We start from the raw sequence: 13,931 nt of genomic DNA, 5'->3' as shown, positions 1-13,931 counted from the left end.
TGGAAGCATTGGAAAGGGTACAGAGGAGATTTACCAGGATGTTGCCTGGTTTAGAGAGTATGGATTATGATCAGAGATTAAGGGAGCTAGGGCTTTACTCTTTGGAGAGGAGGAGGATGAGAGGAGACATGATAGAGGTGTACAAGATATTAAGAGGAATAGACAGAGTGGACAGCCAGCGCCTCTTCCCCAGAGCACCACTGCTCAGTACAAGAGGACATGGCTTTAAGGTAAGGGGAGGGAAGTTCAAGGGGGATAATAGAGGAAGGTTTTTCACTCAGAGAGTGGTTGGTGCATGGAATGCACTGCCTGAGTCAGTGGGGAAGGCAGACACACTAGTGAAGTTTAAGAGTCTACTAGACAGGTATATGGAGGAATTTAAGGTGGGGGGGCTATATGGGAGGCAGGGTTTGAGGGTTGGCACAACATTGTGGGCCGAAGGGCCTGTAATGTGCTGTACTATTCGATGTTCTATGTTAAGTGGGAATAAAGGGGGCCTTTTCTGGTTGGCTGCTAGTGATGTTCCTCAGGGAGACCGCTACATTTCACATCGTTTGTCAATGATTTGGATGATGGAATTGATGGCTTTGTGGCAAAGTTTATTGATGATATGAGGATAGGTGGAGAGGTAGGTAGTGTTGAGGAAGTAATGTGATTGCAGGACTTCGACAAATTGGAACAATGGACAAAAAAGAGGCAGATAGAATGCAGTGTTGGGAAATGTATGATGACGCATTTTGGTAAAAGGGAACAATAGTGCAGACTCTTAACTAAATGGGGAGAAGGTTCAAACATCAGAGATGCAGAGGGACTTAGCAGTCCTTGTACAAGACTCCCAGAATGTTAAGTTACCAGTTGAGTCTGTGGGAAAGGTGGCAAATGCAATGTTGGCATTTATTTCAAGGGGAATAGAATACAAAAGCAAGGAGATAATGCTGAGGCTTTATAAGACACTTGTCAGGCTGCACTTGGAGTATTGTCCACAGTTTTATGCCCCTTATCTCAGAAAGGATGTGTTGTCATTGGAGAGAGTCCAGAGGAGGCTCACAAGTATGGCTCCAGAAGGAAGGAGTTAACATATGAAGAGCATTTGGCAGCCCTGTACTCATGGAAATTTAGAAGAATTGGGGGTGTGGGGGAGAGAGGAATTAAAACCTACTGAATGTTGAAAGGACTAGATAAGGTGGATGCAGGGAGGATGTTTCCCATGGTGGGGGTATCCAGAAGTAGAGGGCACAGTCTCAAAATTGAGGAGCAACCTTTGAGAACAGAGACGAGGAGGAATTTTTTTTAGCCAAAGTGTGGTGAATCTGTGGAAAGCTCTACCATAGTCTGTGGTGGAGGCCAATTCCGTGGGTATACTTAAGGCGGAAGTTATTAGTTTCCTGATCAGTCAGGGCAAAGGATATGGCACAAAGGCTGGGATTAGCTATGATGGAATGCCGGAGCAGGCTCGAAGGACTGAATGGGCATTTGAGAGAAAACAGATAAAAAGGAAATAAGTAGAGAAATGGCCTAATTCTGCTCCTGTGTCTTATGCATATGTTACACCATACTTCGATAATAAATTTACTTGAACATTACACATACTTAGTCTTTCATTTGAACAGTAAAATTTTATGATTAAACACCTTCATACTTTGGGGAAATATTGTATATTCAAAACAATTAAAATAGATATATTACATGATCTAGCATCAATGCACCTGAAAGTTTTCATCTAGTAACGTTTTCTCTCTACCAACCAAAGTCTAATCATCTCCCCAAAACCTGAATCTCTGAAATATATAGAGTGCAAACACAAAACATACTAAACCATCTTAGCATAAATTTCTGAATCAAGATTTGCCCGACTGCTTACCTCTGCATCCCTTCCCGTTGTGGTAGTGCGGAATATCTTCTATTTGTTTCAATAGTTTTAATTCGGAAATTTCCCTTTGTATCAATGAGTTATTAAACTCAGAATCTATTCCTTAAAATCTTTCATTCCATCTGCATAATAGAATCTTTACCGTTCTATAACTCAGTACTTCCCACATCAAGCTGCTTGCTTACCTCCGTGCATTCTTTCGCTTAAATTCTTATTCCTGCCCTCAATTCAGTCACCTTTCTATATTACATTACGAAATTATACTCTTTACAACCTTTTCTTAGTCTAATTTTTTTTAAACTTTCCTGTTCTACAGTATTAGGTCTTTTCCTTGCTGGCTGTTCCGTCAGGTTCGCTTTACCTTCTCTGGTTCCTATGCAACGCAATCACCAGTCTCCCTGCGGTCTGTGCTAGTCAACCCATTCCATTTTGTTCCCTTCAGCTTCTTCGTTATAGCCTTTATTCCGACGTAGGATTCATTTCTGAGTGTTTTCCAGTGGAAGATTTCTTCCAGGATATTCTTATGGTCTCTGCGGGTTTATTTCAGAATAATTCCTTCAATTGGGCTTCATCAAGACATTTACTTCAATTGGGTAATAATTATTCGAACATTTTTCTTAAGAATTGCTCCTAGAAATTCTCTTCGCGAGTCTCTAGCGGCCGTTTTCTCAGACCCCCGACTCTCCTGCCCCTTCAAAAAGCCTAAGCCGAGGCCCTCTTTGCCGGCCTGCAACATTACCCGTTCCCTCTGTCTCTCGCCCCAGGCTCCTTTCCCCGAGGTCCGCCGCCAAACCCGATGCTTAGTCCCAGACCGTGCCTGCCCACCTGAGAGCGCTCACAGGCCGTATCAGTTTCTCCCACAGCACCGCCCCTCGCTCGGACAACATGCCCGGCCCTCCCAGTTAGACCCCGCCCCGATCCAGCAACACCCCGCCCATCGGCCTGTCAATCATTCACACGCCCCTACGTCATTCTCTTTCTTCCCGTGCTCGTCTCCATGTCAATAATGACAAGCCCCGCCCATATGGCATATCTCTCTTTCACCTGAATCGGTCAGTCATTCCAGCATCGCCCTCGACATTATATGTGTCTCGTTAATCTAGCCCGCTGTCAATCATTCCCTTTTATTGGTGTCAATCGCTTTACTCCCTCTCAGTCATTCATTGCTTTCTCACCCTATCAATCACTCCAAATCCCGCCCTCAGCGTCACAGCGAGCAAACAATAACTCGACCAGACTGTCAATCATTCCCAACTCTCAGGCCAATCGTTCGCCCCGTCTATCAAACCTCCTTCATGGCACCGCCCTCCTTGTCAGTCATTTCGAGGCAATCTCCGCCCGCGATGACGTTGCTCCTGTCCGGTCATGTTCTCTAGGCCGCACCTCCGGTCTCTAACCTACCGTGTGCCACATGGTAATGGGTCCGGCGATAGTCTGTGTTTGATGGCGGGGATCTGTTGATGTTTTGTTCACGCCAAAGAGATCTCAGGCTGTAGCTACGACTTAGGATACCAAATAAGGGCATTAATTTGCTTGCTCCCTTCAATGGGCGTGGGGCACCAATTCCCCTGGATCAGAGCGTGGTAGAATGGGAGCTTGCGGACCTGTCAGTTAATAATGTAATTAAATGCAATCGTTCTGCAGGCCCATTTCAATCATAGCCGAAACCTTTACTATCTGGATCAGTCAAGACAAAAGCGCTTGTGGGTCTGCAGGTGTCAGGATAGAGTAAATAAACCAATTTATATACTGATACCGATATTTATTTGAACAAGTGAAAGTATATTTGCATCTAAATGCTATTATTAGTGATATATCTCACGCATGAAAATTCTAAGCTTCGGAGAGGAAGAAGGAAAATTAGGATTTACTGAAGAATTATTGGTGATCATTTGAAAATAAAACGTTAAGCGTAAACAATTGCTGAATATGAACAAGGAAACTTTGAACACAGCACTTAGGTTTTTCCAAACTGAAAGGCCTTCTTACAAACTGTTTCACAAAGGTCGGAGTCTCGATTACCTACACAAAAATGATCTGAGTTACTCTGAGTTTTTCCGAGATTTTCTGCTTCCTAATTACCCATGCGTTCTGTCACCCGAGTTCACAGCTGACTGGGGAAGCAGACAACAGTGGGTGAAAGGGGACGGGAGTCCGGACTTCGAACACTTGCTGAAACACTTTGGTTAGTATCATTTCGTCGTGACCGTGCGTTTGCTATTTGGGGGGTTCAGATCTCACATTCACCTTTACATTTCCCATTCTGGATTTGTGCATGCTGATCAGACTTGGCGAAATCCACCTGGCGCGTTAGCCTTTCATTTGCAACGGAATTAAAGATCTAGAATGTCGTTGCAAGTAACTAGAGATAGAAAAATAAAGCAGGGAGGGAATCATAAATGTTTTATTTCTGATTTGAAGAGGGAAAATACCAGGGAACTATGCATCCTATTAGTATTTTTTCATTGGCATTTCATAAATCAATATGTCGGTGTGGTTGACAAAAATTATCTAGTAAGTTCAAAATGATTAGGAACTAGCAATAAATGCCTACTTTGTGACACCTATATACTAAAATGACGAAAGAAAATATTAGATATTACATATTGTTTTTAACATATTTCAGATATAGAAATCGTGTGCTTGATTACTAATCAGATAATCCAAGGAGCATGAAATAGTATTTGGTTTCTGCTGCAGTAGGTTAGAGATAAGAGCAGAAAATTCAATGGTTACTTGGCAGAAGAGGTAGCATGCCTTAAGAAAGAAAGTTTCATTTTGAGAACAATTCTGATGTTAACCATAGAGATTGTTGAGCTGCTGTTCTTTTCTTAGCAATGTCATCAAAATAAACTGTAGCTTTTACCACTTCTGACCTTGGGTGCTGTCTGTGTGGAGTTTACAACCACTTGGGTTTCCCTAGGATATTCCATTTTCCTCTGACATCCCAAAGACGTATAGTGAATTAGTTCTGTAGATTACCCATGGGATAAGTGGGTGGTAAGGAGTTAAGGCAGAGTTAATGGACATTTGAGAGAGAACAGGTAAAAAGGAAATAAATAGGGAAATGGGATTGCTTTGAGAGCCAGCATTATCTTGATCAGCTGAATGGCCTATTTCAATGTTGTAGAGAAAGACGAGGAACTACCTGACCCACTGATTATTCCCAGCATTTTCTATGTTTTATTTCTGGTATACGCATCTACTGTGTGTTTCTTTTTGCTTTTAGGTTGTAAGTTGGACAATCAATTGCAGTATTATGGGGTGGTGAGGAACAGAGGATAGTAAATACACCCAAAAAATGCCCAAGCATATTTATTAATCCCAGAGTCTATGAGGTACCTATGGAACATTATCCATATAGTAATAACAAAAAGGACCTCCATTTGAAAACTGATTTTATCACAAAATGGCCTTACACTTGTTTCAATCAATGAAGAACTTTAAGTATTTCCAATGGGATAATAACTTGATAATTCCTTTTGGTGACTTTGTTTGAGTCATGCCAGGGTTTTCCAAGGTTTCTTCAAAATCTAGACTGACTTCACTCAATAAATTACTAACATGACTCTGTTGTGCTTCTCATCTAGACAGCATGAGACTTTACTGAGTCAGTGGGGGGTGCAGTTGGAGGGTAGAGAGTAAAAAGTTTTAAACAGCAATTATACCAGAAGAGTACTTCACTAGATGTAAAACGCTTCAAGGATCTGAAAGACACTGTACAACAACACCAGACCACAAACTCTGTTGCTTGTGGTTGAAAATGGTCTTCACTACCTTGGCTGTCTTGTTTCATGCTGCGTGGGTTCAGTTGTTGGACAATTATCAATAATTAAGCTTCCATTAATAATTAATCTTGAAGTTTCAAAGCATTTTGTGTTATAATTTTAAATTGTTTAATCATTGAGCATTCATTGTCACACTTTCTATTGTATTGGTCATACCATTCCCCTTTCTTTGCAGGAGATTCCATCGTACCTGTGGCCAACTGTGATGTGAAGGAATATAATGCAAATCCAAAGCACAATATTCCTCTAAGGGATTATTTCAGTTATTGGAGAGAACACAGGGAGAGTAGTTATTCATCTCCACGGGGTTGCTTGTATATGAAAGACTGGCATATGCACAGGTTTGTGCAAAATGGCATCAAGCTCCACATTGCTTTTTATTTCAGAGAAATACATCTCTATTTTTCAATCCTGTAGAGTTGGGTCAACAGGATGAAAATCAGCAATATCTAACGTTCAGAATGAAATGACGTGACGTTATGTATAAGACTTCACAGTGCGAGTGCAGCAGCCAATTCTAACCAAACCAAAATTGCCACTGCTGTCAATCCCCACGGATTTGTTATACTTGTATGACATGCTCTCAGCTCCAATAATAATTGTTTCAATCCTTTATTAGCAATTAGCAAAAATACACTCTTGAAGCGATGAGACTAGGCAAAATTAAGCGTAATTGGGTGTAACAAACAATATGACATCTGTTGGCTCCCAGTTGCAAACTGCCATGAGCAAAGCATGAAGACATAACTTATTCCCTGTGCTTTTACCATGCCCCCACTCATGTGACTAGTTACCATGCAACACGGAATACAATGGAGATGGAGAACAGATGTATGGCTTCTACATTCCAGGCTCCCAATTACTATACTATAATAATTACAACTGCATGCTACCAAGACACAGGAGACACGAAATCTCAACATTCACACAAAATGTCCTCTTTCTGGTGAGGCGACTATCCTTCATCATGATCTTCTCCTGTCAAACCAGGTTGTTCCTCTTGACTGCATTCAGGAAAGTCTGTCCTGATTGGCTGCTGCCAAAGCTCATTCAATTCCAAAACTGAAATCCTGTTAACTGTCAGCTGTGGCCGAGCGTATTCTCCTCCTTCCACCACCACGCTTTTAATGGTCCATTAACAGTTCAACCCAGGGCTGTTCTGCTTGCACAGGGGCCATCATTTACACTGCATATCCCTTGCAACGGCTCCTCGTATTTGCCTACAGATGAGATTTAGGGTAATTTATTGTAAATGAAACAATTTGCTTCCTGGAAAAGTGAAAAGGCACTGCATAAATATAAGCTTTTGTCTGACAGAAAACTAACAGTCTTGCATGGGTGATAATAAGAGTTGTTCGTTTTGGGGGAAAATGCTACGGTGATAGAGGAAGAAACTGAGGCAGACTAGACCATGGTTTACTTTCTGACCCAAAAATATTTGATGCTTATGGAATATATATATTCATGGCAAGAAGTTCCATCCAGCAGCACTGACAATCTGAGTTCATTTAGTTCTTTCAGAGCAATAATTCAAACATATCCAACACATAATGTTAAATGGGGAGAGGGGTGGAAACAGAAAGCTGGTACTTTACTATAAACTTTTTACAGCTTGAGGAGATCGTTAAGCTCTTTATAGTGAATTAAATAATTGTTCAAGTCTAGATGCTGTTAGAATGTTAACATCCTAACAGCCATTTTATACAACAAATTCTAGTGCAATATGACTCAGTAATCTTATTCTTTAGAAGTGTTAATTGATTAATAAATGTTGACCAAGTCATTGGAAATATTTTCCATTGCTCTACTTTGAATAAAGATGCAGGACTTTTAATGCTTCTCTCAGAAGAGAAAGGATAAAGGATTTGTACCAATTATAAATCTGCTGATGGCACCTTGTTGCATGGCTAGGACATCACCTTGAGGAAGATTAATATGGAGAATCAACAGACAGGGAAAGGATTCCTTGTGTTTAAGAGTTAAACTTGTACTGCCTTAGTTGAAGTTTAGTTATGAAGTGCATTTAAATGACACAGTGAGTATTAAACCTATCAGTACTGACACAGACAGTTTGGTAAGTGATTTTCACTGCGATAAAGTAAACAAGGAGATAGGAAACTTGAGAACTAAGTTTAGAGTTTCTGCAGGAGTAAGGCTGGGGTTGACTTGATGTGTGTTTTACATTATTTTATTAATCCTGAATAATCTTGATACTGTGCATTCTAGGGACTTCCCCAATCATGGAGTGTACAATACACCCAACTTCTTCCAATCTGACTGGCTGAATGAATACTGGGATACTATCAAACTGGATGATTATCGTTTCATTTACATGGGTCCCAAAGGATCTTGGTAGGTATATCTTGTGTTAAAGTTCAAAGTAATTTTTGCTATCAAGTACATATATGTCACCATATACAACCCTGAGATTCATTTTGTTGTGGGAGTATTCAGCAAATCTATAGAACAGTAACTCTAACAGGATCAATGCAAGATCAGCCAGAGTGTAGAGACAACAAACTGTGCAAATACAAATATAAATAAATAGCAATAAATAACGAGAACGTGAAATAGTGAGATAAAGAGTTCTGAAAGTTGAGATTATTGGTTATGGGAATATTTCAAATGATGGGATAAATGAATATAGTTATCCCCTTTTATTCAAGAGCCTGATGGCTGAGGGGTAGTAACCGTTCCTGAACCTGGTGGTGCGAGTCCCAAGTCTCTTGTACCTTCTACCTGATGGAAGCAGTGAGAAGAGAGCATGAGATATTTTCTAATAAGGGCAACACTAAATTATATCAAAGGATCTTAAGGTTGCATGGAGTCTTATCCTTAGCGAACAGACCAAACTATTAGATCCAACTGCTTTGTGCCAGAATTTATGCTGCACGAGACTCCTCTCAGCTTACTTTTGTAGCATATTTTTATATTCTTTCGCCCTCAAATGTATCTAATTTATATGCCTCAGCTGGGCACTAAAGTTGTTTTCTCCTGAATTCCTGTTACGTTTAGTTTTAGACTTAAACCACTAGTTTAAGTTTCAACAAACAGTGAAACATTTTCTAAATGTTCAACCTTTCATCTTATAAACTTAACTTAGATTACATCTCATCTATACAGCTTTTTGTGAAAGGTTTCAGTTAACCAGAAGCTGACTGATACTCAGAAATCTGGTAATAATCTGTTGAAAATAAATTTCCCCCTCAATTGATTAAAATCCAATCCGTGTTCTAGAGCAATGGTGAATTACTATTGATAACTAGTAGCTGTGTTCAAGTATTATTTAATCTATCTTCTGACATGTATTGCCAATCCCAGTTGCAGTGGTACATTTTGAAGGAGCAGAAGAGAACAAATTACTGTATCAAACAGAGTCCAAAGTTGAACAACGTACTTTTTCATTTTCCTCACAATTGTCTTAGCTGAATAAGTTTCCTGTTCAATTATTATTTGAAGCTAATATGTGCTGCTACCATCTCCTTGGACAGGTTTATCACTGTATTAGCCTCTGACAATTAGCTGGACTCTGACAACTCTCACTCATTCCTCAATCACACGTCATTTACTTATGCACAAGGAGAATAGCATGGCCACTGTCACAAAATTGTTCCAAATATTGACAAAGAAATGCCATTTTTCTGCAGAAATTGACTAATTGGAAACAGATATTGACCAATTGGTAACCTTGTGTATGTTCAAATTCCTGATTTGCATTATCAATCCCTAATCACAGTATAATTCATATGTTAATAGCCAATAGCATCTTTGCGTTAAAGGCCATTAATACTTGTGAATTAGTAAAATAACTATCCAATAGTAAATAGAATCATTTGTTAGCATGTTTATCTTCTCTTGGTATGCCAAATAGCTCTGGTTCTGTGCTGTGCAAAAGCGAGTTATGTTCTTCAAAGGGATTTCTTGCCAGCGTTCATTACACACTATCTGCAAATTATCCCTTCCTGAACATATCTTAACCCCCCACCACAATTTATACACTTCTAGAAGTTGTTTTGGATGGAAAGAGAAAATGGTGGAATGAAAAGAAAGTAGAAAATCTTAATAGGTGCTGGCTGAGTTCATAGTGATGTAATACATATCCCTTTCCCCCCCGCCTTCTGAAGGACACCATTCCATGCTGATGTATTCCGATCCTACAGCTGGTCAGCCAACATCTGCGGGAGGAAGAAATGGCTACTGTTTACTCCTGGGCAGGAGGAACATCTGCGAGACTGCAGTGGCAATCTTGTTTATGACGCTCAGTCTCCAATCCTGCAGGACAAGAATTTATATCCAAACTATAGCCAGTGCTGTCAACCCATTGAGGTGGTGCAAGAAGCTGGAGAGGTCATCTTTATCCCTAGTGGTTGGCACCATCAAGTATACAACCTGGTACCAAAAAAAATCTTATCTTTTTTTCAAAATTCCCTTTGACATTGGGGCTGGCATTAGTTTAATTAGCCATCTATTGTTAGTGATTTGTTGAACTTAATTATTGGGGCACTTAAAACAAAACTCAACATTAATTTACTATATCATTATAATTTAACAAATTTTATTCAAGAGGGAACCCATCATAAAAGTAAGATGGATGGCAGACTAGTCGCTTATCTGGTAAGTGATATATATTGATGTATAGTATATTGGAGTCATCATTTTTTGAATCCGAAAACCATTGCCTCAAATATATGCATATAATTTTTTTACCTTAAACTTTCCATGGGTTAATTAGAGTATAGCTGATATTTTTGGTGTGGTCTTTATGCCCTGAATGGGAACATCTCTTTTCTTTTGAAGAGGTGTAATGTGTAATAAATCCCCCTCAGGAGGACACCATCTCAATCAACCACAACTGGCTGAATGGCTGCAACATAGACATTATGTGGAGCTTTCTACAAGGGGAACTAACAGCTGTCCAGCGGGAGATTGAGGAGTGGAAGGACCATATGGAGGATTGGCACCAACACTGTCAGGTAGGATTATTATTATTATTGTTGTAATTATTATTTTTCTCCTTCTCCTCCTTCCAAGTTTTTATTCAGAAATGAAACTTAATATACCATTACCAGACTTATTCATTCTCAGGGTCTGGGTATAGCTGACAGTTTCAACTACTCTGAGAATTTTATTTTTTTTTAAACTGCTTATATTTTTACAGTACTTTTAATGTGGCAAAATGCCCTGAGACAATATACAATGTTATCAAATAAAGTTTGACATCCAGCTACACAGAAGAGGTGGATGAGGAAAATAAATATAAGAGGGGGAATTTCATAGCTTAAAATTGTGACAGTTGATGGCAAAACCACCAATAATGGGGTTATTGTGACCCCAAAGTTGGAAATATGTAGACATTCAGAAGAGTTAAAGGTCTATAAAGACAGTAGCTATGGAAGGAGAAAACATATAGATAGATTTCAAAATAATATTGTCAATTTTAAATCATTGTTTAATCAGAAGCCAAATTTGGACAGGAAACATTAGGTTAAATAGAACCTGGTGGCCTTAGATATTGGATTATCTCAATTCTACATATGCAAGACAAACTGGGGAAAACCAAGATTGTATTGGAAATGTCATGGCTACCGGTAACAGTCAGATGGATAGCCATTTTGAATGTGAAGTGGAAAATAGCAGTAGTGCTAGTGACACAGATATGTCATCTATTCTTGGGATCTCGTATGTTGCAGAGATTGATAATGATCTGAGTCACTTTTCAAGAATTTACTCTGTGGGTGTGGGGGGGGGGGACTGCGGGATTGAAATTACTATCTAAGGTAAAGAGTTTGCAGTTTTGGCCCTCTGGATAGTGGGATGAATTCTGCATGTCATTCAACTTGTCCAGAAATTTGGAAACCATAAGGACTGGAAGAGATTATGGTGAGATTATCCAGAAATATTGCAGAAATGGGATATATACATTCGAATTAGGAAAGAGAGCTAGTTAACATACTTTGCACAAAAAGGGATTGAAGAGCAGCATGCTCTTCTGAGGATGGATTGAAATGTGATGGCTGAGCAAATTGCAATTTTGATGCTGACTTTTGCTGACATCTGGCTTGATGGTAGAGGGAAAGTTAGATGGTTACCAATTCATTCTGTACCTGGCCAGGCAATGTTTAGTGGGACACAATGGCAGAATTTTTACTATTTGGCCACAGCTAATGTGCTAGTTGATGAGTATATTAAAATTTGTAAAACAATAACTATGGGCAGTGACTGTTCTTTATCCCCATTTGGCACAGGTACTATTGAAATCATGCACTGGAATCAACTACTGTGAATTCTACACCTTCCTGAAAATAATTTCTAAAAATAGGATGGCCGTATTAGATGCTTCTTCAGAAGGCAGCGCTCCTCTTAAAAATGTATTTCCCTTAGAATTGTCTGCACTTGGGCCATTTCACGCAGTGTTTGATTTATACCGAAGTGAAAGTGTGCTAACTTCATTGCTTGCCAATGAGATCTTTAATAGACTAGATACAGACTTGCTAGATCCTCGGCCTGAGGACATGTTACACGAAATTCGAGAAGTATTGGATGCTACCTCATTGTAATGTTCTGCTTTTATGTGGCCATTTCTTGTAAAGTTACATTCTAACCTCCCTTATGAAGTGAAGGGAAATCATAAAACAGGCTTAATGCTAAGAAGATCGGAGTGAGAAGAAAATGGTCAGTGTCATACTCACTGTTTACCTGTTGCAAGCTGGTATATGGATTTGGGTGGAATGCACAAGCACTGTGACAGTAGGTAATTATGTCATTTTCCTGGCAATCCAGAAAATAAAGTTTCAAATCTCAGTGATGTTCAAACATTGGATTGTGTGGGGTGTGGTGAACTACATATACCTGTCTGGACACGCCCCCCCCCCCCCCCCGCTGACAGCTCCTGTGGCTCCTCCCACTGACCGTGCTCCTCCCACTGACCCCGGTATAAAGGCAATTGGAGACACCGCCCCGGCTTCAGTCTCCAGGATGCAGTGTGGTGGTCAATTGCTGCTTGTTCTTTCTTCCAGCCAATAAAAGCCTATATCTCGCCTCACGTCTCCAAGAGTTATTGATGGTGCATCATGGGGAAAACAAATCTGGAAATGAAAGGCTTGAGCTATTAAAACAGTGGCCATTAAACTGCAAGAGAAACCAAACCGACTTACTGTGCTGCCATTAGCAGGAAATATGTAACGTGGCCATCTTGTGATTCTGCAATACTCCTTTAATTGATCTGGTGAAACGCTCAGATATATAAAATATAATTGTTGCAGCCATTTATTTTTCAGATTGCAGCTACTTAAATGAAAAGTGGACTCTGTTACAATCCAAAACACAAGGCTGTAACAGATATTCCTGCATGAATAAGGCACTGGAGGAAGGCAAGCCAGTGACTTTATTATAGTGCAGCAGCCTCTGAAAAGTTGGGTTCTTAATCACAAGAATGGTACTTTAAACATATAGAAAGCACACAGAGGTGGCATTTAACTCAAAATAATCTGTTGAAAAGTAACTAAGCATGTATTTCAAAACAATTGTTGAGCAGCAAAGTATTTCATTTTTATACTTTGACTACTAATTTTAAAAATTTTTGGCATCCTAACTGTGAAAGCTGTGCTGAGGTAACCAAGACTGGAACCCTTCCAGGATCCTGATCCAAGTGCAGTTAAGAGACTTCATTCCTTGCCCAGAGTCCAGTTGAATAACTTCTGTTAAAAAGTGCACAGGGCTGGTCAGTATTTGAAAAACGTCAGGAAGTAAAATGTTCAAAGGCCAGTGGCAGGGGCTGATCGGAGTTCCAGGCCTAGTTTTCGGATTGTAGATGATAACTCATAAGCAACAGTTTCAAAACCAAGTTATTCCTGAAATAAGAAATGTAGACAAACATAACAGCAGATTTTCAGACGTGCAACACATTTGCATACTAATTGTTCAAACAATATAAAATTAAGGTGAAAGCCAACATAACAGTGTCATGGTTTATTCAGTAAGTGCACCAAACTAGAGTAACCCTGACACTGACAGACCATGGGAGGTTCAGTTACTTTCGTAGTTGAAAATGGAACTTGAAATTTCTCAAGTTTAATAATCGTAGCTGAAATAAATGTTGAGCTAAGTTTTATAAATTATTCAGATGTCAAGGGTTGGAGAAGGGAAGAGAAAATCAACCAGAATTTCTGCTTCTGGTAACATTGTCAATGGAATTCAGATGTGGATAAGTGAGCTTAGTTCAGATTCTGCCCAGCATTGAAGTGCAAAAAATAATTTCAGGATTACATAGTTGG

At 39.7% G+C, this 13,931-nt stretch overlaps 2 protein-coding genes across 6 annotated transcripts in view; one reads left to right on the top strand and one right to left on the bottom strand.

The window, feature by feature from the left end:
- snap47 (synaptosome associated protein 47) overlaps nucleotides 1-3,291 on the bottom strand; it is a 37,158-nt gene extending 33,867 nt beyond the window's left edge. For 2 of the 5 annotated variants that reach the window (XM_073048933.1, XM_073048967.1), the window contains exon 1: nucleotides 1,862-2,760. The gene's annotated coding sequence lies outside the window, so the exon portion shown is untranslated. Of the gene's footprint in view, nucleotides 1-1,861; nucleotides 2,761-3,271 lie in introns of those variants that run through there. The other 3 variants (XM_073048949.1, XM_073048941.1, XM_073048957.1) reach the window with 3 other exon arrangements.
- jmjd4 (jumonji domain containing 4) lies at nucleotides 3,220-12,713 on the top strand. Its single transcript, XM_073048920.1, has 6 exons — nucleotides 3,220-4,055; nucleotides 5,834-5,999; nucleotides 7,885-8,010; nucleotides 9,783-10,050; nucleotides 10,485-10,631; nucleotides 11,904-12,713. The coding sequence occupies exons 1-6, from the start codon at nucleotides 3,800-3,802 to the stop codon at nucleotides 12,213-12,215; spliced, it is 1,275 nt and encodes a 424-aa protein (XP_072905021.1). The 5' UTR covers nucleotides 3,220-3,799; the 3' UTR covers nucleotides 12,216-12,713.
- Nucleotides 12,714-13,931: the final 1,218 nt, after the last annotated feature.

The sequence above is a fragment of the Hemitrygon akajei genome, chromosome 1 (assembly GCF_048418815.1).
Source record: "Hemitrygon akajei chromosome 1, sHemAka1.3, whole genome shotgun sequence".
Classification (NCBI taxonomy): domain Eukaryota; kingdom Metazoa; phylum Chordata; class Chondrichthyes; order Myliobatiformes; family Dasyatidae; genus Hemitrygon; species Hemitrygon akajei.
Note: the sequence above shows the minus strand (reverse complement) of the source record. Positions and strands in the feature narration are given on the sequence as shown.